Genomic DNA, 25,073 nt, shown 5'->3' on the forward strand with positions numbered 1-25,073 from the left:
CCTAAGGCTGATGGTTTATTTTCATGATTTTTTAAGAGAAGTGGCTTCTAAGTAACATTCACTCTCTAAACCAGAAAACCCACAATGCATTCCCATCATACTGAAGTCATAATTACAAATCCACTAATGTTTTCCATTTGATTTAATTTGGATAGTCTAATGCTTGTATCTAATAAGCAGTACAATGTCAGCATTTAAGTTTTTCATCCATCAGAACCTCAGAGAAGACTTTAATTTCCCCTATGTTTTAAAAGCCTTAAGTAAAAATGTATAAGCCCCTGAAAAAAATTTAAAGGAATGTATCCCATGTAATATTCAAACGGTTTACACTAGTCATGATCTTGACTCAGTATGCACAAATTGCTTAGATCATACTGAAAGATGAAGATATATTAAATACTTTTAATTCTACCCTGAATCTCACATTGTCTCAGGGCATACGAAAAAACTAAGCAAATGGCCGTATCTTTATATACCTGCCTATGTTCTCATCGCCAGCTTTCAAGGTACCTCCTGAATGTTCCAGCTGTATCCTCAGTATGCCACAAATACAGGGAAGAGGATACACAGTGCCTCAAGGTACACCACCCTCCCCCAATCCCCATCCACTCCTCTGTACCCAGTGAAAGGATGTAAGGACCACTGCTAGACCATTTCTTGGAGCCTGGAAGGGGAAGAGTGCTGATCAGGGGTCAGATCCAGTTCGTTGAGAGATGCTCAGCCTTCCTCATCCTTTCTCCATGACCAGTTGGTGCGTGGACCTGGCAACCTGTATTGGACAGCATAGCAAACTTCTATCTTCCTGCTGCCTAAACACCTGTGCTGCACTTGCATTTGTCCCAGTCCTCCCAGTCTTCACCAGTTCTTCAGATAAAGTTGCCTCTGGGACAAGCCCTGCTACATGAGCAGCCTGCTCCACAAAAAGGATGTGCCAGCATAATTTTTTCAGCCCTTCCTAGATTAATAGGTACATAGAAGTCAGCCTGGCACACGGACTGGCTCGATGTCGGTAAGTGCTAGGGCACATACCAGAGTCACAAAATGAATAAACAGTAGCTGCCAGCCGGATGTATACTCCTGTTCACATGCTGTCAGGGACAGCAGTGATGGTGAGGACCACGCAGACTGCCCTGAAGTCTGTTTCTGGACCACTCACCCGCAGGCACCAGCACCCTCTCTCGCGGGGGCACACCATGTGCTGTTGCTGCATGGGCTGCGCTCCATCCTTTCCTGCTCCATGTTACCAGCCCTGTCACCTGGAGAGGGGATGGGACATCTCCTCTGCTCTGGACAGCATAGATGAGGCAGCTGCTTACCCTGGTCGTGGCTCCTACTGCACTGAGAGCCCCAAGTGGATTTTTTCCTTGATGGTGGCAGGCACCCTCCCAGCAGGTGCCTATTGCTAGCACAGCAGTGTGCACTTTTAGGAAGTCTCTGGAGTGTTTAGGTAAAAAACAAAGAATAACTAAAGCTCAATCCACACAGGTGTGAAAGGGTCCAACCCTTTTGATCTCATTAGGAAACAGGTACCTGAATGATCTTAGGGATGTGAGGTAAATTTTTAGATAACTAAAATCATGCAGACAGTTGCCAGTCTCACTGCACGCCTGTGCAAATCAGAGTTGTACGCACTGCCTTTCCGTCTATGCTGCTGACAAAATAGCCAAATGTAGGAACAGAGGAATCACCACAACAAAGCAGAACTACGGTCCTATCCCAACCACCAAAAAAATTCTCCTCCCACATAATAAAATGAATATAGGTAAATCTGCCAAATGTCAGCAGATCAAGAAGCAGATCATTTATATTTTAAAACATGAAGACTAATTAACCTTATAAATATTTAACTTAGTTTAACTATGGGTGACACTACACTATATGAATGTCTAAGCCTTTCTCAAGGTTTCAACTATTATGTCTACATTCAGATTTTTGTACTGAATCAGATTTATTTAATTTTTATAGATCAAAAAGTACTGCAATTGAATAATAGTTCAATCATTGGGTAGGACAAAAAAAATATTCTCTAAACATGAAACTTAATTCTTAACTGTTGCTCCAAAACCATCATGTTTTCTTCACCACTTCTCACATGTGCTATTCATTACTTATTTGCCATGCAAGACCTATTTAATATTTTTAGTCCTGTGTTTCTGTCACCAAGTACGTGGGAGTTGTTTCCAGGCCACCTGGGACAAAACCAGACAGGCTCCTTCAGAGTGTAAACCCAGCTAGATCCTGCCTGGGCTGGCAAAATCACTCCTGACTACTCATCTCAGCTGGTTGGTTGGAGGATCAGGGGAGCAATAACCTCCTGTAGGACACGGCAACAAAAACCAGAGCACAATCACATCTTCTGCTAACACAGAGGGAACCGGGCCGGACTTTCGGGCAGAGCCAGGTGACTCATCCGCACCGAGCAGGTACTGCTCCCAACCCATGCCTTGAACTGCCCGTTGCCACCAAGTGGTTCCCAGCATATTGATCTTACTGGTTTGGCCATTCTTCTGATGGCTTCCAACAGCGATCACACCCACCGGCACTGCAGGCCGGTCTGCTGCGGCGAGCAGTCAGCGACTGTGGACAGCCAGGTGAGCAGCTGGGAAAACATAGCTTTGAAACACCACAAATCTTAACATCTTTGGAAAACAAACACTTCAAAATAGCACATATTTTGTAGAAACTGAATTGGTCTATGAAAAGGAAAGTGGGTATATTTGTTGGAAGAAATTATTCAAAATAATTCAAAGAGCTCAAATATCCTGAAATAATTAATTCCATGGACTGGTTGTGTTTGTTGTTCTGGATGAATCAGCTTGTCAGCTGTTTATGATCTATATTCCTACCACCAGGCAGGAAGTGGGAGTATGCTCTTCCTTCTTCCATTTTAACCTGCAGAACTGCAAACAAGAAGGAGGAACCGAGATATCAGTCCACTATCCTTATATTAATGTGCCAGTGTACTAGCAGCCACAGGAAGAGAATTTAGTGATCTCCTGGACAAACAAACTTTTTTTGTTATATGCTAAAAAATTTGCTTCTCAAACTTTTGACTGACATATATGTATACACACTGATATATATCTATACACTGATCGATATATACAGGGGAGAGAGAGAGAGAGTATTGGTAGATATAGAGAGAGTATACAGACTATATATACTCTATATAGAGTATATATATAGTGTATACATATATAGTCTCTACATACCACATATATACACTATATATCTATATATAAATATTCTATCTATATACACTGATATATACATATTCTATTTCCCCACCCTTCCACTCTCTATGTATTGTTTTATAGTGGTTTTTTTCCGTGTGGCTCTACATATTTTGTATGTAAAAAATCAAAGCTAAAAAAGCTGAAAGATAGGTTGTGTCAAAGAGGACATCCACCTGAGTTGCCCAAGGTAAAGGCCAAAGGCAAGGTAAGACTTGCTATAGGTTTCCTGTACAGTCAATAGAAAGAGATAAGGGAGATAAGGGGGGGTGATCTAGAGTAAACTGGAATTGCTCTCTGAAGGTGCGTATCTCCTGCCAACTAAATAGGGAACATAGAAATGAGGATGCCTACATTACAGACAATTTAATATCATGCTTAAAATTAGGTAAGACAAAGCTCTTTACAATCTGTCTTTATCTGAAAGGGAAAATGTGCCTAGGATAGAAAGTCCCTCCTTACGGTAGTGCTAGGGTTTTTTAAGAAGGACTGGTTAGGTGAAGTTAAGACAATCCCACCATGTACCACTCCGGAATGCTCACACAGAATTTCATTAGTATCACTTTAAGTTCATACTAAATTCATCCTGAACAGGTTCAGTGATTTCTCTAATTAACTTACTGGCAGAATCATACTTGTAACCTATAGTATTGAAATGAGATGCTTGATGCCCTGTTTTTTGACATACACAATATTAGGTTAATCAAAGCAAAGCAAATATATTGTAGGATACAACATAAACTAGACAAATAGATTAGAAAAACGCATGCCCTTTTCTGTAGCTAAATTTCTAGTTTATGCAGGTCAAGCACTTAAAAAATCACTTCTAAGACATCAAGTGAATCTCAACGGTTTGTTTCTGAAACTCCCATCTCTTTATCAATGGATTCCTCATTATCTTATGACTGCATACTCCTCTAAGGACATCCCTGAGCTCTTGAAGCTGTTTTCTTATGAAGAAATTTGAAAATGTGATTATTAACTTATTTAGACAATATGTTGATTGCTTTCTTAATGCTCTTGAGAGATTAATCTTTTTTTCTTACTCTGTGTTTAGCATCTGTTACCACTTGAAGCACAAACTTGAAGGAAATAATAGATTTTCCAAGCCCAAACTTACGCCTCCACAGGATAAATTTAGCTGGAGCATAGTGCAATAAAATTTGTCAAAGGACAATGTTGTAAAGCCAGATTTTGGCTTAACATGTCTGAAAATATCTTGGAGAAAAACAAATATATGTATTAGATATACAAATATATGTATTAGATACTGCATTAGCTCTAGTGGCAACAGTGCCAGACTCTTCTTTTGCACTGCTGTTCAGTGGATGTTTGCAAGCTTTCCTGTTACTTATTGGGAAAGCTGTAATCAACATTAAATTGATAAACTAATTGTTATAACAGCCAGAGACAGTGCTATTTGGTGGAAATCAATTACGTTAGAAGTTTTTCATTTTTCCTACTTATCTTTTGCCTGGTCTGGCTATAATGTAGACAGATGCCCCAAGTCAGTTTACAGCAAAATTGTAAATGATGCAAATTACAGCTGCATTTGGGTTGTGGAACTTTGAAATAAAGCGAATACTGGTTCATGCATACTCACTATGCAATTTTCAATGAAAAATTGCTTTCACATGCCCTTATCTTATATGTTCACAAAGCGGGAAAAAAATCTCAGTGGATTGTAGATTATGCTCTGAAAAAAATGACTGGAGACATTTGAAACATCTTTTTCTGGCGCCTAGCTCTCTTAATCCATGCAAATGCAAACATTTTGGGAGATATTTTTGAGTGTGTTTTTTGTTTTCTTTAATTTTAGGGCTCTGGGTTTTTTAAAGCAGCAGCAGTACATGTGCCAGTGTGTCTGGAGGGGAGGGAAGTAATTTTTTCTCAGCCTAATTTTGGATTGAGTATTATTAATAGTATTTTGAGTCAGGTTAATTCTACAGCCACTTTATAATTTTTATGATGATAAATACCAAAATCAGCCAACAAGCCACATTTAAGATTAAGGCTTAATAACTTAGAGAGTTTATAATTTAGGATATATGCATATGCTTTGCTGAATGAGATTTTCTCACCTAACTGCAGTTGTCCTAAAGTCAAGCATCTACCTAGGTATTTGTACAAGCATCCTCTCTAGGCAATGGAAATAGGCATTCATCAGGCAATCCATCCTAGCGTAAGAGTTAAAGACAGTTAGGATTCTAGAGAAATTGTCTTTTCCTTTGGCTGTCTCCTTCTGTAGCCTAGAAATTGAGCTGAACAGGTTAGACTAGATTCCTGCCTTTTAGCCAGCTAAAGTTACAAGGGGTAAACTGTACCCAAAATGCAGATGAAAATGGTAAGTGAGAACTGAAGTGCAGGGTTTTGGAGCTATGTGTTGGATATGCACGTTCTTAAAATTCCAACAGTGGTCTCAGAGAGCAGATTTCCGTTCCCTTACTTTCTGCTTTAAAATCAAAGTTAATTACCTCAAATCAACCACACACAGCAAGCTGAGAGGGGCAAACTATTTTAAAGCTCTGAACACCTATGTAAGAGCAGATGCAACACCTCCCTCCTTTTGCACATGTGTAATTGCAGCAGAGGAACGGCTGGAACCCAAAACCCTGACCCTCCACAAGCTCTTTGGGGACTCTCTTGATACTCTTTGAGTATCACAGCCTCTGCTTTGTACCAAGTAAGCAGGAAAACAAGCTTCCTTCCCACAGGCTCAAGACTTGGTAGAACAATTCAGTGCTCCCAAAGTTTATGTTTATGGTGGTGAGCTGGAGAGCTGACTACACCGATTTTTGCTGCATGTCACTTCCATTTTCTTCCATGCTGCCATCTTCTCTACCTTCAGGCTTTTGCCATGATTCTTCATAAGGTTCTCACACATGCAAAAAGCTTCCTCTTCATTCACATTCTCCCCTACTCCCTCAAATCTTCTAAACTAAGATTAGCTCAAGAATTGTAACTCTTTGAAAGAGAAAGACAATATAAACTTTCTTCACCTACCAAGTGATAACACAAAACTATTTTGAGCTCTGATCTTACTAAGTCCTACACTAGATGGAGATAGTACTGCTGGCTGAAAGACGTACACTGAGAAGCAGCTCTAGTTACAGGATTTTTTAAACAAAGTGTGTGCTTTCAGCAGGTGATTTTTTTTTTTTCTTCTAAAAATGGACACTTGGAAATGGATTGTTGGTTTTTTTTCCCTGAAACTGTTTCCATTATGGTTCTGACACTAATGTTCTCACTAGATCAAATTTTCCCTGGAGAAATTAGATAAAAAATAAATGGTAATGTTAAATTCTCCCCTGGTGAAGCAGTGATGGTAAGAGTTAGGAGGCATTTCTGAGCAGTTCCTAATGCAGTACCAGAAACTAGCTGCAGAAAAAGAGGCTCACCTCTGACCGTGTCTCCCAGCTGAGGAAAAGAAAATGGTCCACAGTTGAAGAAACTTGGAATCCATTTAAAAAAAATTGCATAATAGCTACATGAAACCTTTTCTCTGACCGGAGGGATTTTCAAATGGTAACTCTTGATGTGTCACACAGGGATGGCACCAACAGAGACTGTGCACTTATTCATCTCTGACACTGTGCCGAAGGTCCAGCCTCCTTACCCCCACTGGTCTGTTTTTCTAGGTACCCTTGTATCATCCAGTTTTGGATGAAAGAATGAAGACAACTCAAAACATCAATATACACAGATAGCTCTAAAAAAGGAGTGAAAGAATACGCACTGAAATGAATTGCTACAAATATCACTCAGACAGCAGCTAAGATTGCATATGAATCTTTAAGCAGACTGACCACTTCTAATGCTCCTACCTCTAACTGAAAGTCCTAGCAAGTTAGAGCATAGTAAAAAATGGATGTTGACTTCATTGATTTGTCCTCAAAAATCTTGTAACAATTTATCCCTCATAAAATTGATTAATAAAATGCTGCAAATGTTCATACCTTTTATGGGACCAGCTGCAGAACTAACATGATTTCCTTACATTCTCCGAAAGTAGGAAAGCAGGTCAAGACAGCTTTATATTTATAGAAATGTACGAAATTGACTTAGTCATGGACTATGGGCTTGCAGTTACATGGCCCAAATATTTTACTGGGCTGTAGTTGAACAAATAATTACTTGGCATTTAGGAACCCTTAGCTCTCTTTAATGTGATTAAGACTATGCTTCTCTCTGTGCCATAAGCAAATGCTTGAAGAAGGGTTAGCTTCAGGCAAGTGCATAAGATGCTTCTTCCAAGTATTGTCCCACCTCCAACCATTCTGGGCTTTTTAGACGCATGGCTTCTACTGTGGCAAGGGATGCCTCAGGTCCACCACCTGCTAACAACATCCTCGTATTTGTTTTCCACGTGACTCCTGTATTGGGACACAACTCCTTATGAGCTTTGAGACACAGTGGTCAGTGAACAGGTGACTGAAGCCCAAAGCAAATCAGGGTATCTCAGGGTTTGCTGTGTGTCTCTCAAGTTGCAAGCTCGGTTTAGATTTAAGGCTAGTAGTGCCAAAATAAAAACAAAGCTTTGCTGGAAGGCATTCTCTCTCTTGTAAAGCATAAGCAGTGGAGGACAATCCCGATAGCAGATAAATGCATACCACAGTATCCTGGTTTCAGCTGGGATAGAGTTAATTTTCTTCTTAGTAGCTGGTACAGTGCTGCGTTTTGGATTTAGTGTGAGAATACTGTTGATAACACTCTGATGTTTCAGGTGTTGCTAAGTAGCGCTTATCTTCAGCCAAGGACTTTTCAGTTTCCCGTGCTCTGCCAGCAAGCAGGTGTGCAAGAAGCTGGGAGGGAGCAGAGCCGGGGCAGCTGACCCGAACTAGCCAAAGGGGTATTCCATACCATAGAATGTCATGCCCAGTATATAAACAGGGGGAAGTTGGCCACGAGGGGCGGATTGCTGCTGCGGCATCGGTCAGTGGGTGGTGAGCAATTGTATTGTGCATCACTTGTCTTTCCTTGGGTGTTATTTCTTTTTTTTTTTTTTGTTATATTCCTTTTCATTACAATTATTATTATTACATTATTATTACTATTATTATTAGTTAGTAGTATATTTTATTTTACTTTAGTTATTAAACTGTTCTTATCTCAACCCAGAAGTTTTACTTTTTCTTTCCCCCCTCCCCACCCCACTGGGAGGGGGAAGCAGCTGCATGGTGCTTAGTTACTGGCTGGGGTTAAACCACGACACAGAGTAACCCATGTTTCTTGCTTCGTTCAAACCTGCCATTAGTGCTTACAAAGATGGAAAAAATTACTATTCTTCTACATCATCTCACTATTGTAACAGGGTAAACATACCCAGCTAACACTACTAGAGCTTCATATTTTAGTATACTGCAACATTAGATGAACTGGGGAACAGAAATTCCCATTCCATTAATTGATTGAGGGCAGTACCTGTCACTACGCCAAAGACGAATGAAGTATCTATCTGGTAAAAGAACCAGTCTCTTCCACATATATAAAAATTATTTTTCTTTAATAAATGAAAACACTGACCACTCACTGGCAAAGAATAAAACAAAGGTGACAGAACAAATTAATTTTTTGTAAAATACATAATTAAATACCCAGATGGAAAGATGGCATACGTTTCACAGAAGAACAGTCATCATGATCTAAAGTGTAATGTTCGTTTGGCTGACTGGATGAGTGGGCACATGTGTCAAATGCACAGATTTTGTAAATATTTGTGTTTTGTAATTTTTCTTAGGAAGGCTGACTCACTGCAGAGCTTTACTGCTGTGTGCAAGTGCAGGCACTACACAACAGCACATTATTCCTTTTTAAATATTTTATAAATGGGGAAAAATCAAATCTCCAAAATTCATCTACTCTAATTCTAAGCACTCTGGTGGTTGTTGTTCCCTCACTGCATTTAGCCATTTTCTTACAATATCTCTTAGTGAGGAAATATTCCTTCGGTATTTCTTGAACATTTATCTTTTATGACATTTTCATAAGGAAGCTAATGAAACATTATATGTTAATCTAATACAGAGTAGGTACGAAACTGGTTAGAAAACAAAGCCAAAGACTATTTTTCAGTGATTACCATTTTTATGGAAGGATGCTTTGAATGAAAGATGACAGTTGTCTACTGTAGGCCTGATATGATTTAATATTCTTATCCTTGATGGAACAGGGAGACTGCATATTCTATTTGCAAGTGATACCAAACAGCTGTAGCATAGTAAGAGAATTCAAAATGGTCAAAAGAGATTGGAGTACATGTCGGTAAAAATAAAGACAAAATTCAGTGGGGAATGTGAGATTTTACTCCAAAGTCTGACTAAACCACTTCACAGATACAAAATGAGGCCAGTAGCAGTTCTGAATATGATCACAAACTGAACGAGCCCCAACAACACCATGCTACTACGAAGTCATACTTCATATGAGGATAACTGGCAGGATAGCGATGGAGTTTTAGGTTAGGCATGAGGAATAGCTTTTCTAGTGCTAGATAGCAAAGCACTAAAGCAGCTTGCCTGCAGAGGTTTTGGGGTCTTCATTATTGGAGATGTTTAAGAAAAGGTTTGACAAACGTTTTCCAGCAAATGGACTACATAACCTCCTGTGGCTCCCTGCAGATCCAAACCACAGGGGCTGACCTAGAGCTTGTATGACTCACTATCACTCTTCCAAAATAGCTTCTCCTTAGTCATTGATATTTCAGTTGTTAAAATGACACAATACTGCAGTGGCTATTAGTTTAGTACAATACTGAGATAGAGCCAGTGAAGTCTGACACATGTAAGAAGTTACAAAAACCTGACATATTTGATTACAAAACCTTGATTCACATTGCTTAGAGCTTCGTCATCTTTATTTTGCATCTAATTTAATTGGTTTTGGACAAATGGACAGAAGTATATCCAAGCAAAGTAATAAATGGTATATTGCCTATATCCAAATAACTTCTTGTAACTATTTCAGTTTCAGAACCTCTGTGGCCTGAACTAGGGAAATGACACGAAGCCCTAACACTGTTGTATTGTTCCTTTTAAAAGCCATTTAATATCGACAAGATCATACTCCTCAGTGAAACCTGTTTCTGCATGATAAAATGAAGTTTTTTATTGCGTAACAACTCCCAAGAGTGTTTATGCAGAAGATATTTTTGATTTCCATATCTCCTCTGAAGGGCTGGACTGCAGATGCTGTGGGCAGAAGCAGGAGAGGTACAGTGAAAGTTTTGTGCAGCAGATGTATTGACTTGGAGGAACTGCTGGCTGGTGGGCTGAAACCAGAAATGACCATTTTTGGAGGGTTCTCAACTTCTCTCAAGGCTAATCAAGAAAGCATGGGACCTGACAAGGCCTGACAAAAGGAAAGGAAGGGACAGAATATAGAAGGAAAGAAATAAAAGTCCACCCCTAAAAATGGGTGTGGGTAAGGCCAGTACTGTGATATTGAGGCTTGCTGCCTAGGTGAAGAATCTGTTGAAATGTCAGGTATTCTAGAAAAAAAACAAATCCTAGCTGCCTCAGGTTGGGCATCCAAATTAGTAAACCCTTTAGGTTTTATTTTTTCAGTCTCTGCTCACTGCCTGTGTAATGGGCAACAGACTCCCACAGGAATACTCTGAAGACAAAATTAATCAGTGCCTGTGAAATGCTTAGATTTGGTAGTGACGAGCCTCAGAGAAAAGTTCGTGAGGAGACAAATCTTTTGGTCTTCAGAGTAGGGTTGGAACTGCGTATAATAAATGAAGTATGGAGCTAACTGTTAGGAAACAATAAGGAAAAACTGTGTCTGTAACCATGCGGTCAATGCTCCTTGGGAAGAGGGCTCCTATAGAAATGTTAGCATGTAACCAGGTAATTAAAGCAGGCACACTGCTTATACACACAGGGCTGAAACAAGTTCCACGTGTAAATTTAGCCTTGATGTTTCTACTGTTCAGATTCTTGACTTTGCAACCTTAATATCCTTCTCACTTAGCATTACAGAGGTGGATATATTGGCTGCAAAGGAAGGGGTGCCTGCAGTTTCCATTAGGATACGTGGGTATCCGCTCCTCTCCCTTAGATTCTGACTTAGTAGCATGAGGTAGAGTTGGCAGCTATTACATATTTGTTGAATGACACACATATTAATACCCACACTGACAGGGATGAGGCTTGGCTTTAAATTAAGGTTTTGGTTTTTGCAGTAACACATCATGATCTCATATGTGATTGGCTTTTTGCAATCATCCTAAGTTTTCCTGCAGCATTAATGGTTTCCCAATTTATTTCCTAGATTGGTTTTCTCTATTTTGGATTATTTTTCCACCTAGATTTACTAATCCACAGTTTTTCAAACTGAAATCTCAATTAGTTAAAAATCCGGGTCCTGTAGTTACCTTTGTATTACTCCTTGACCCCCCTGCCACAAAAATATCTGTCATAGATTTCTGTGGCCACAGATCTCAGAAGCATTGGAAAAGTAAGTAAAAAAACCCCTAACCTATAAATACAACGTTACTTTGAATCAGAGAAGCTAAACTCTTTATATACCTTTCTTAATGAGTGACAAAAAAAAAAAAACACCACAGCTGACATCTTGTTTGCTCTTCATTTTACTCTGCTTCTGTAGCATACTCAATTGGTGTGATAGATGACTAGTTCAAGGTATTTCAGAGAGCTGATTTATAGTCTGGCCACAGGAGCGTTAAAGGCATGGGTGTGAATCTTGATGAAGTCAGAAAACTAGTCAGTCTAGTGGAAAACTACACCTAAGTACTATGCTAGATTTGTACACTTGCCAGAAATGTAAAAAATTTAATACATATCATATGATCTTTCTAATCACAGCAAATTAAATTAAGGTGAGATATCTTAACATATAACGTCAAAGGACACAGAATTATTACTGAGGTGATTGAATCATAATTTCTAGATAAAGCATGTACGTGCCAGTTATTTGAAAAGCTTCCAGGAACAGCATAGCAGAATATGAATGCCACAAGAAATTGGAAAGGCAGTAAGGATGTAATGATAGTACCATCCACAAAAATGTAGGTGCCAGAGAACTGCACTTCTGGATAGAAAATGTTTGCATATTTTGAATAATTTTTTTCAGTTTCTTACTCTGCATTTTTAAATCTTAAAGAGACCTCTGAATGTTATTTAGAGATATACTGAACAGCAACGGGCTGAGTTTAGGAATACAGTAAAGATGTGAATAGAGTATATTTCATCTCACAGTCACTGCAAACAACCTAAGCATCACTACTATTCTTGTTTTGTACAGAAAAGGGAAACATGGATATGCTGGAAAACGTCCCATTCCCATGAAACTTAAAAATGCTATCCAGCCTGGTAAATGACAAGCAAGTTATTACAGCTTCTAGTAACAGTGATATTGTAGCTATGTTGGTCTCAAAATACGTCTTTTACTAGAGTAGCGGACAACTTTTTCTGACCTGAGGAAAATGGGAAAGCTTGTTTGTTTCTATTCCATCTACTTCTATGTGTCTAAGAAGAGATATTACTTTTGTTGGAACTTTTGTTCATATATCTTCTCTATTTGATAACTTCTTTGTTATTTGCAATCCAAAACCTGGAGTTCTTGAGCTTCAACACAAATTTAGCTGTCCTGAGTGGGAGATTTACAAGGTCTCACTCAAAGCACTGAGGCATGAAATGTCCTCAGATGTTGGCAGGGACGAGGGACATTCTCTCTTAACTAACTCAGCAGTCCACATCTCCGAGGAGAGAGCTCTCCACAATTTCTGACATCTTGAGCTTGATCAATACAAATAAAATTATATGTTTCCAAGATAACATGTATTTCTGCTTACATATTTACAACTTTCTCATGATGTGATTGGGAAGAGGCTGAAGGAAAACAAATGTGTAAGACCGTATTCTTTCCATTTAGTGTTTACTACGCACTCTGCAAACACCAGAGAGGTGCCACCTTTACCCCAGAGAGCTCATAGTCTGTAGAAACAGACTCATTCTTCCTACGTGAAGAGTGCTGTCTCCATTGGACACAGTTTAGAAATTAACTTCAACACAGCAAGCATTAACAAAGTCCTCACAAAGCATGAGCATGCTGAGTGGATGAAACCTGTACTTTATCATATGAAAAATCAAGATACTTTTCGAAACTTGTTTTCAGTATAGCAGAAGCAACAGTAACAGCTCAAATCGAGTGTAAGTATCCTAGGTAAAGCTAAGTATATAGACACTGTTGACATCTGACTTCATCTTTTTTAAAATTAGTATTACAACTTAAAATTTTGGAAGAATTGATATCATTTGTGAGCTAACTCACAAATGGAGGGAGGGAAGAAAAGCAATTTGGAAATAGTAACTTGGGGAATGGGCCTGCAAATACTTTATTTGCATGAGCCATGTTACTTCAGTGGTTACGAATACTACTGCACCTGACCAAATGACTGCTCTGCAAGAGCAGGGCATACTACTTCTAATCCTCGCTCTCTAAGGAAGATCTCATCTTAAACAGTGTAATGAGTGGAGTTTCCTCACAGAAAAACCGTTCTTAATTCAACGACTGACATGAAATGGAAAATAAAATTTCCTCAAGTTCCTCCCAACTCTGTGGTGCAAGGCACACGGTGGAGGGTTGTAATGGTGCAAGTGTCAGCCTCGCCGTACCGGCTCCTCGTGCAAGGATGACAACGTAAAACGCCCCGCAGTGTTTCAGAGGAAAAAAGCTGGGGAATGGCAGGGTGAGGAGCGGGGAGGGAAAGGAGCTTCTCCTCCGGCGGGAGCCTTCCCAGGCTTCATTCCCAGCAGACACTTCACATCCAAGACGCAGGCTCACATCTACCTAAGCCTGCGCCCACGCCACCCCGCTGCAGGCAGGCAGACCCCCGGGACAGCCAGCGTTCCACGCCGGGGCGGGTGGCCTAAAACACAGACACGCGTGGACGCCGCCTTCGCGCGACGAGGACTTTGCGGCGTTCCGCGGACAGCGACCGACGTCACTGAACTGCTTCACGGCGACGGCGACAACGGCACCGGCCCGGCGGCCCGGCCTCCCGGCGGCCCGGCCTCCCGGCGGGCCCCGCCGCCCTGCCCCGCTGCCCCGGGAAGGGGAAGCTGCCGCCCTCCCGCCGCCCCCGCCCGGCCCCCTCCAGTCACGTGGCGGGAGGGGGGGGCGGTGCGGTCGTCACGTGAGCGCGGGGGGCCGGGGCTGGCGGCCGGGCTGGAGGGGAAGATGGCGGCGGAGAGGGAGCCTCCGCCGCTGGGAGAGGCGCGGCCCGCCGACTTCGAGGAGCTAGAGGACGGCGAGGACCTCTTCACCAGCACCGTGTCCACCCTGGAGGTGAGAGCCCGCCCGCCACCGCGGGCCCCGAGCCCCGCGGCCGGGCCGGCGCCCGCCGGGCCCTCCCCTCCACCTCCCCGCCAGGCCGCCGGTGCCGCGCTCCTGACCGGGGCCCCCGGCCCTTACCGGGCCGGCCCCCAGCTGCGGCCCCGCAGCCTGCCTCTGTTCCGGGAGCGTAGGCTGCTCGGCGCTTCTCTCCTGGCGGGCGAGTGGCCTCGGCCCCGCGGAGGCTCGGTGGTTCCCCTCAGGTCTTCTCCTGCCAAAAGAAACCGAAAACTCTTTCTCCAAGTACCGCTATGCCAGGTCGCTGCTTTCCCTCGTCTTACCCGCTTCTTGTACTGCCGGGCTAACAAATATTTCCACGTTTCCTCTTCACATGACGCCAGTTTCGCTGGTCCTTCCCCCCCGCCCGTAGACTTCGCGTGGATTAATAACCCATTTTCTTTGTTCGGCCTCTTTCCGAGGCTTCACCCCCTTCCCGTTTGCAAAAACTTGTGGAAACTTACTTCTCTCTAAGCCTTCTTCCGCCGGAGCCGGCGCAGCGCTGGCCTGCGGGGGCTCAGCCTCCTGGCGCCGAGCGGCTGCTGGGACCCTGCCTGCCCAGCGCCGCCTGCCGCCCGTGGCGCTGGCCCCCCTCGCCTCCGGGCCCGAGGGGCAGTTACGGGCGGCTGAAGGCAGGAGGCAGGCGTGCAGGGCGTTGTGAAACCTGCAGTTGTTCAGAGAAATCAGAGTCTGGAAGATCTGAAAACCTGTAGTGAATACATCTCTAAACCGTGCTTGCTTTCCATGTCATAAAAAAAAAAACAAACCAAAAACGCAGAACAACTGAATGCATAAATAGGTCCTCGTTCTGAAAAATGGTTATGTGTTCATTCGTTGTAGTGGGAGCTTTTCTTGGTGAGTTGTTGTGGTCATGTTTCACCTCTGTGTTTTGCCAGTATCTTCTGGAAGAACTTTGTTCTTCCTGTACACAGTTGCCCATTTAAAAAGAAAATTGTTCCTGTTCCTCTTTTCCTGAAGAGTTTCCTGTCCCTGACCTTTACAGTAATAGGATCAGTGCATATTTCTTTGTTTTACTCTGGCTGTTGCCTGTCCTTAACAAAAAAGGCCAGTATACAACGAGGCTCTTAAAAGTATTTTAAAGTCGCTTGCCTTCTCTTAAGTCACTTTATTTTTTTTCTTTTTATAGATGCATAATCTGTGCATTGGTAGAAAAAGATCTGTGGAAAAATGCTGTGAAGGAATAGCAAATGATGTGAACCTGCAGTTGAGAAGAATTGTATCAATAGACTTCTGTGCATCTCTGTGTGATATAGTGTGTATCATTGGAGTCTTATTCTGTGCGCTAAGAAAGACTGCAGTATAACATAAATAACGTCTTTACTGATGTGGTCTAGCATTAAAGCTGCAAGAGATAAGATAGATTTAGTGTCTAAATCACAGTTACAATGAGAAGTCCTCATCTTAGTGATTAAGAAGTTACTGAAAACTCCTCTAACTGCAAAAACTGGAATGAAGAATGGAAAGAAATGCACTTTGTATTGGGTGGTTTGGCTGACAGTTCCATTGTGCTGCTTTGTTTTTGTAGGCAGTCTATTTGGAAGAAAGTAGCTAAGTAGAAAGGGGAAGCTTCTTTGCTTAAAGAGAAGCTTTGAAAAGCTTTGTCAGCAAAGCTTTTTTTGATGTCCAGTCAGCTACAGCATTTAGGGAAGAGCCTCAATCTTGTGATTGTCCTGCAAATTTAGAAGGAAGAGATATGAAAATTGACTTTGAACTTCTCACTGGCTTGAACACAGATTGTTTAACTCAAGTGTATAGAACACCTTAGTCCAGAGAAGAATGATTATCTCATGGTGTGGGCCTAATTAATTAATTGAGTGTTGCTTTAATCCTGTAAATATTCATGAAATAGCTGTTTCTAAATGGCAATGGAAGTTCTGTAGTAACAGCAGAATGGTGTCGTGCTTTTCGTAGTTGATAATATATTTGTTTGCTGATATGAGAGAAGAGAGCATGGCAAGGGATGGTGAGGTCCAAAGCCAACTTATATGAAGGCTATGGTACTTTGAAAGTGTTCCCCACTGGTTTATCTTGGAGCTGTCCATTTGCTTTTTGCATGATTAATTTCAGCCCCCCTCCTATTTTTTCTTGCTTTCATTCTCTTTGCAGCTCACAAAAGGCGTGCTGTTCCTTTCTTACCTATGATTTGGTTGTGCAATGGAGAAGCTGTAAGATTTCTAATAGGTCTTCCAAATAGCTTCCATGTTAACAAAGTCTCCACTTAGAAGACACATGGTAACTTGTCTAAGTTTCTTCAGACAAAATATAAATTCAATCTATATTATGAACAGCAAATATGAAATATTTAAATACAGGAAGGCTTACTGACTTCAGTGGCTTATCTGTATAATCAAATGGAGAATATTGTTTATTTCACGTTGAATTTTCTGATGTGAAGAAAAAGAAGCTGGAGTTTTGACTTTCTTTGTGCACATACTGAAAGTTAATGTCTTGAATTAAACCCTCTTAATTCCAGAATGTAAAATGTTAAAAGATCACACTGAGCTGTAACACCTGGTGTTTTGGGGTGCCGTGGGAACACGTTCTAGGACTTGAAAACTTGCTGGGTGGCAGAGAATTTCCTTTCTGTGAATGTAGGGCACCTATGAACTCTGGGCACCGGGCTGAGCAGCAGCTTCTCTGAGCTGGTGGGGTGCTCATTTCCTCGTTGGATATCCACAGTGTGTAAGAGTAGTAGAATGATTATTTGGTTTTTATTGTGCCAACCATATTGTAATGTCTGGATGACTGCCTCCATTAAATTCATGGTCACTGAGTGGTCTCCCTTTAGCTGTCAGAGTTGCTTTCATCAATGAGAACAGCCAGACTGAATCAGACAAATGGTCTAAGCCAAGACTGCGTTTACAACGATACTCAGTGGTTGATGCCGTGTGAAGAATATTGCTGATGATTATATGTATGTGCTGGTAGTCACCTGCAGTGCTCTCCCAGCTGCCCGTTTTTTGTAGCTCAGGGACTTCCTGAGCCCTAGGTACCATTACAATATTAATAATCTTCCATGGACTTATCTACTTGCTAAATTTTCAAGTGCATGGGGTTTTTTTGTTTGTTTGTTTGTTTTTTAAAAAAAGTGTCCATGATATGCACAACAAGAAGTTCCGGAAGTTAACTGTGCGTTATGAGAAGAATCATGCCCTGTTATAAGTTTGTAGTCAACAAATTGCTAATTTGCTGTCTGTGTCCTCTGCCACTGTTAGCAGAGACTGCAAACAACTGTGTGAAAGTCACTTTTGGTGACATATGTGAAAAACGCATATGTTAGATTTTCTGAAAATTGGTATGTTTAGTGTTACTCTCATTTCATCATTTCCTCCTCCTCCTTCCTTCTTGTCCTAGTCTGTTTCTCTGCCACCTTCCTTGTTTATCTGTTGTGCCACTTCTTACTTCATTTCCCCTAAACTTCTTACTCATTTCTGTATTGCCTGTCTCTGTCTTTTGTAAAGCAGGTGCTGTGTGAACATGTAGCTAAGCTGCCACCTATTCATTTCAACGAGTATTTATATTCCTGGGGTTTTTTTGTAATGCAAGGATACATGGAGGCACTTGAAAACAATGAGTAAGCAGTAGATGTGGTAATCTATCAAGGACTGTCATTTAGGGCAGGGTGTGTATATAATCTCATTGCCAGTTTATCAGTTTATGTCAAAGATCTGCAGTATGCATTTGGTTTTTGCACAGAAGGCAAAACACTGGATAGGCAGAGAAGTCCAGATGCCTTTAATGATATCCATTGAATTTAACAGTGACAGTTATAGAGGAAGTAGTAAAGACCCCATTGGAATATCTGAGAGGGAAATACTAAGTCCTTCAACACTATACTGTACCATTGCAGAAAACTAAGTCTGTATCCAAGATAATTGGTGTAATTCTACTGGAAATGTGTGTCTTGTTCCTTGATGTTAAATCCAGGCTGTAATGGAAGCATGTAGGCATTTGTTGTAGTGCGATTGCTTGTGTCCTCTTACTTTCTGCTGAAAATGTTACTGTCCTACTGTTGAGTCTATTGTCTCTGCCCATGCTGTGATTTGTGAGCTTCTGTAACCATTTCAGACAATGAGCCGGATTAACTTGAACAACTAGAATAGTATGATGGTCAGCTTTTGTCAGCCTGCTGTGTTCTGACTGAAGGAGGCTAGGAGGGGTTCAGACAAGTAGTTCAACTGGTTTGGGGGGTCCCTACTATTAAGAGAAGGGAGGATGTGCAAACATCTAGGGCTATAATTTCAGCCAACAGAAAATGTAAGAACTTGTTCTTGTTTATTCATAAGTAAAAGCTATAAAATACTTAGTTATTGCCACCAAACGTAATGCGCAATAAAAGAGGAGAAAATTGAGCTTGTTATTGCCATTGCAAATTGGAATGGGCCCATAGGCCTCTCACCAGAAACTTGTTTTCTAGAAAACAAGTAAAGCAGGATCCTGACTGTCGTGCATACCTGAATGTCCTGGCCATTGGGTGTCTTGATTGTTGGATGCTTCTCCTGACTTCCTTTCAGCTCAGGAGTCACTCAGAAATTTCACAGGCATATACCTTTCAGGAAATGGATCTGTGACATTTTGTGAATTATTGGCGTCAAGGAAGTTTAAAATTTCTAAACAGCTATGCTGTCCCTGTGTGTCTGGGCCATGAGGTTTTTTGTTAGTCTGATCTTCCATTTCTTGTCTGATACTCAGATTTTCACTGCGCTAACTACTAACTCCTCTGACAGCCATTTTAATCGCCATTTTAGCTGAACTTCATAGAGATAAAAGAGCAAAGTTGGGGTGCTGTCTTTTAGCTTGCACCAGTGATAGGGTGTAACTGAAATAGCTTAATATGTTAGTAGTTGTTTGGGTGCATGGGTGCTTTTTTTGAGAGGCTAAATAGCACTCTGACCCACTGACTGTGTAAAATAATCAGATTATTAGGAATTACTGACTCTAGTTTCTGATACGTTCAGGGCTTTGGCTTTCTGGGTTTTCTTAGTTACCTGAGGACTATGTCTGTTTAGAAGGTAACAAACTAAACTTTGTTGCAAAACTCTTAAAACAAGCTGATGCTCTGTTCAGACCATGAATCATTTTTAAGAAGTTTCTACACATTGTCTTTTTCATATAAAGTCCCAACTGTTTATGAAGATATTTAACCCCATCCTTAATTTATCTTGTCAGAGAATGGCAGCTGTTTAAAAATACCACAGAGCCACTGAAAGATTAATAGGCCAGGAAATACCTTATTCAGCTGTCAGCTTGTTGTGGTTTAACTCCAACTGGCAGCTGAGCCCTGCACAGCCACTCACTCACTCCCCCCAGCAGGATGGGAGAGAAAATTGGAAGGGTAAAAGTGAGAACTCATGGGTTGAGATAAAGACAGTTTAATAGGTAAAGCAAAAGCCGCGTGCACAAGCAAAGCAAAACAAAACAAGGAATTCATTCACTACTTCCCATCAGCAGGCAGGTGTTCAGCCATGTCCAGGAAAGCAGGGCTCCATCACGCGTAATGGTTACTTGGGAAGACAAACGCTGTAACTCCACACATCCTTTCCATCCACCTTCTTCCCCACAGCTTTCACTGCTGAGCATGGTGTCACATGGTATGGGATATCCCTCTGGTCAGCTGTCCCAGCTGTGTCCCCTCCCAGGTTCACGTGCACCCCCAGCCTATTCGCTGGTATGGCATTGAGAAACAGAGACGGCCTTCATGCTGTGTAAGCACTGTTCAGCAATAACTAAAACACCCTGTGTTGTCAACACTGTTTTGGTCACAGATCCAAACCATTGAACTAGACAAGCCATTATGAAGAAAATTAACTCTATCCCAGCCAAAACCAGTACACAGCTGAAAGGGTATTTTAAAGGAAAGATGTTTTACCTGTAAATCACCCACAAAACTAAACTTTAGTTTCTACTATTCGTAAGAACAGAACTTGAGATTTATAACAAATATAAATTTATTGTGTCTTTATAAAACAACACACAGAACTTCTGTTTCACTGGAAATCTTCCTATAAGAGTCACTTCTAGACTTTGTGTCTTGTATACAAATTATACTAGCTGCATGAATAAGCTTTGCTTCTTGAGCTTTCTGACGTTCCCCAAAGGTCTGTTTGAGTCATCTCCTTTTGCAAGTGTTTTCCAGTTATGGTTTTTGGAAACCAGGGTATATGAAATTTGGAGAAAGCCATCTGTAACTGGTACACTAACTACAGCTGTGAAGCCTGGAATCCAGTGCAGAATTCTTGGCTTTTTTTAACAGTGCCAATGGACAGGATATTTCCCAGCTCAGTAACAGAAAGAGATCCATAATCCTACCAGGACTTGGTGGCATGTGTTTATAGCTATTCCTAGGAAGAATCTGTTCCTTTCTTCAAAGTGGGAATAGCTTTGTATTGGCCTCTGGTTAACTTGTTGCTTTACGCATGTAAATATTTGGTTTTTCATATTATGCCATATGTTGATCAGATTTAAGTGTTGAAGGTGAATTTTCTGTGTGGTAGGGTTTCTTTTTGTGGTTAGTCAAAAGTAACAATCAGTGAAACAATGAAAATAGCTACCTCAGATAAAAGTGAGAAGATAGGCTGAGGGAATAGCTTGAAGATGTGAGTATTCTCTAAGGGCTCTTTTCCACCATTCATTAATCAAGAGCACAATCAAGAGAGAAAGCACAAAGCCCTCTGCTGTGTGCAACAAGTGTTCAGAAAGGCTTTTGTTCCCTGTGGCTGGCTGTATTACAGCTGTTTTTCATGGAGGTGAATTGACAAGCATGAACTACATGCCATTCTGCATCTGTGGTAGTGTGGGGTCCCCACTATGTCCTAAACCTCAGATCTATCAAAATTGAAGTGGGTTGCTGTTCAAAGTTGAGTAGCAGCAAAACTGGTTTGGAATGAGTATAATGTTTTCATGAAGAATTGCTTTTGCTGATGAAACTTTAAACTGCTTGAACCTCACAGGGAAATCAAGCATTTCTGTGCTTTGCTGTTCTAGCTGATGTACAAGATCTTGAACTCACAGCTCTACGCAGCACTGCCTGGAGAGACAGACTGTTTCTTCCAGAATATGCTACTTCTGAGTTCTGAAATCACTTAAAACTGTTGACTATTACGTGTGACACGTATTATCTATACTATCATTTGTAGAATAATGAAGCATGTCAAGTGGTGAGGTTTTTTTAAATTTCCTAGTTAATTTCGGCTAAATTAGTTGCAAGTCTTGTGATACAACTTAAGGATCATGCTTCACAGAGTGAACAAATAACACCTTTATTAACCCAGAGCACTCTACTTGCTGTGGGATCATTTTGGCATTGGTTTAGTATGAGATGAGAAGTGTACATGTGACTAGTGGATTGGTTCCTTGTAAGGTTGTAAACTCTACTACCTACATACAGTTCCCGAGTGTTTCTGCTTTGACTTTCCTCACAGGCTCTAGGGCAAACTCCAACAAGCAGTTTGAGAGGCTGCTCCTTTCGTTGCTCATCACTTGAGTTTGTTTATTGGTTTCCCCATGTTATATGTGGACCTTTCAGAGAGTGGCAAGCTTTGGCAAAGGGAAGGGGATATAACCTGTTCTGTCATTTGAATGGAGCTGCAACCATAATCTGGTTTAGAGGACTATAAATTTTCTGGTATTCTTGTATTTGCTTTCATCTTCTGTCTTCAGCAGGGAAAACCTTGAGCTAACATCTTTCCAGGTCAAGAGAGTCTTGATTTCATATGTCCACTGAAAAACTATTTTGTACTGTGTCTGAATTTGTATGGCAGGATTTTTACTGTTTCTTCCTCTGTACCAGAATTTCAGGTGACTGAGGCCTGTATAGATGTCGGGGCCAAGATCTTGCTCTGTGCTACTTGAAGTAAAGCAGCAGTTGCGTACTCCGTGTCAGGACATACACAGTTCTTGGGGAGCCAGCTATAAGGAAGGGCCTCTCCCTTACAACTGTTGCCTCTGCTACATTTATGAATGTGAAAATACAATCTGGACAGACTTTTTCAGTGGCTTTTCAGTATTTTTCAGGCTTTTTAAAATCTTTTGTAGCCTGTGGGATTTTTTGAAGGGTAGCCTGAAACATTTACTGTTTTGAATTCTGGTTCTGAACTTAAATTATGACAACTCCATGCAAAAACTAGGAAGCAAGTAGTGACACAGTTTACAGATGCTCCTTTTAAAGTGCATGCATTCATGAATAAATATGCTGTTGTTGAAAACTCCTTAGCCAGCTATCTTGGATGAAGTTTAGAGAAGTGAGTCTTGCAAATTTACTATGGCAGTAAACATAGTTGATACTTATTCAACAAGGATTTTCTAACTGAAGCGCTGATCTTCAGTTAGATGTGTATTTATTTTGTAAGCAAGCTATACATTTGGTAGCCTAGCTTCAGTATTGCTTTAATTTTCCTGAGTGTCTTCAAGTATTTCTCTTTTTCACAGGGCAAGTTCTAGTCTTCAGTGAAATCTCTGAAAAACTGGTATAGAGTACTTGGAGATTTCTTTATTAATTTTCTTCTGTGTACAAATCCAGATTTAAATCCAAGCCTTTCTAAAAGGAACTTAATAATCAAATTACATTCAGCGATACTAATAAACTTATTCTAGATATTTCTGTAGCAGCTTTTGTTTCATGTTAATTAAACCTAAGGAAACGAGTGACTTTTTTTCTCTCTGACAAAGAAATGAAAAGAGCTGTTGACTAGCTTGTATCCTTTGTTCATTGTTACCATGCTAGGAGTAGGAAATGGAAATAGCTGACAGGGTTTCCTTTCTGTACATCTTGCCTTGTTTCTTTGCAATGAAAGAATGTTTGTTGCAATAGTTCTTATGTACTGACACATGGCAACTGGTTCTCTGCTAATTATTTCACTTTTTTTTTTAAACAGTCAAGTCCTTCATCTCCAGAGCCAGCAAGTCTTCCTGCAGAAGACCTCAGCACAAACTCCAATGGTCCAAAGCCAGCAGAAATCATGCTAGATGATGACAGAGAAGACCTCTTTGCTGGTAATTGCTTTTTTCTTCTAATGTGTCTGCATAAACTATTTTGCTCTTGGACTGAAAGAAAAGTGCTTTTCTGGGAAGGAGGGTTAAAACCTTTTAAGTAGTTTGACAATGATGTACAGGTTTTTTCTTGTGGTACTTTGTAACGTTAGTTAAGTTTGTTTACTAAATACAAGTTTCTCAGTGGTTTGTACTGTCAGTGCATAGTGTGGCAGTGTTAGCTGGTTAGTAACATGTTCTGCTGACAGTAATAATAGTATTTATCATTATGTAATTAACAATATTCAAATCTGTTTGTGTGTAAAAACATGACTTAAGTTACATCCTTGTTTTCTACTTAATAACCATACATAAGCTGTCCCAGTCTTTCTTCCAATTATAAAGAAAGATAACTCGGATCGTATTGCAAGCTGGGTGGTATTTCCTTTTTCTTAAGACTCTTTAGTTGTAACGAAAAGGTAACAAACTGGCATGTGGGACCAGTCCTATCATTTCACTAGTGCATGATTCTGTCTCTGATACTTGACAGTACTGCATGTTTTGCAGAAAGATGTGTGAAAGTTCTGGTAAGTGATCAGTCAACAGACAACACATTTCTAATGCTTCATTAATCAGTCACTACTTTGGTGTTGGTTTTCGACTATCCTGACATGGGTTGTGATTGCTGTCAGTTACAGGTGTAGGAGCATATACTATTCAAGAAAGGAGGTGTAATATTTGAGTATATTGTGTATGTCAAAAGATGGTTCTGAATGCTACTTCTTAATACTAACACTTTTCCTGTTACTACATATTGAGTGAGTCAGTTGGCAGTCTGCTTTGAATACAGTCCTCATCTCATCTTCATTGATTCCCTGATGTAATCGTTTGAAAAGAAACTTATAGCCTTTAGTTCTGGGCTATTTTGTATAGATACTTGTATACGCATGCCCATTACCTTTGTTCTGAACTTACTAAATTTATATTTGCATATATTTGAACTTATATTTGTTCATGATGCTGTTAGAATGTATTGACTAGTTTACTAGCTCTCTGGAAGTCTTTTAAGAGAAAAGAGAGTAAAGAATAGAGGGTAATCTTACTTCTTTTGTATTTGTATTACCTGATCTTATGACTTATAAAGACCAGCAGTGCATTAGCAATGAAGCTTTCTAGTACTAGTAGTTTGGTTATTTAGCTTCAGTATATAAAGCCAACTTTTTATAACCATAGAGCCATCTGGAATGGATATTTTAGGAAAGCCAATTCTCCTTTGGATAATATTAAGAAAAAAGGTGGCTGGAGTAAATATTGAGGGGAACCAGATGGAAGGAACAAATATTAGCAGCCACATTGTTTCAACTGAAATAAATGCTGTGAGGAAAACACAAATAACTGGTTTAATGAGTTTGAGTTTTGCTATGGAAGACATTCTCTTAAATGCATGCAGCACTGAACTGAAGGCATCTAACATACTGCATGTTTAACACAACTAAGACT

At 40.6% G+C, this 25,073-nt stretch overlaps 1 protein-coding gene across 1 annotated transcript in view; it reads left to right on the forward strand.

The window, feature by feature from the left end:
• Positions 1-14,435: 14,435 nt before the first annotated feature.
• SNX2 (sorting nexin 2) overlaps positions 14,436-25,073 on the forward strand; it is a 35,324-nt gene continuing 24,686 nt past the window's right edge. The window contains exons 1-2 of the mRNA XM_050913699.1: positions 14,436-14,543; positions 23,480-23,597. Coding sequence (XP_050769656.1) covers positions 14,436-14,543; positions 23,480-23,597 — 226 coding nt within the window. The remainder of the gene's footprint in view (positions 14,544-23,479; positions 23,598-25,073) is intronic.

Source organism: Gymnogyps californianus, chromosome Z (assembly GCF_018139145.2).
Source record: "Gymnogyps californianus isolate 813 chromosome Z, ASM1813914v2, whole genome shotgun sequence".
NCBI lineage: Eukaryota > Metazoa > Chordata > Aves > Accipitriformes > Cathartidae > Gymnogyps > Gymnogyps californianus.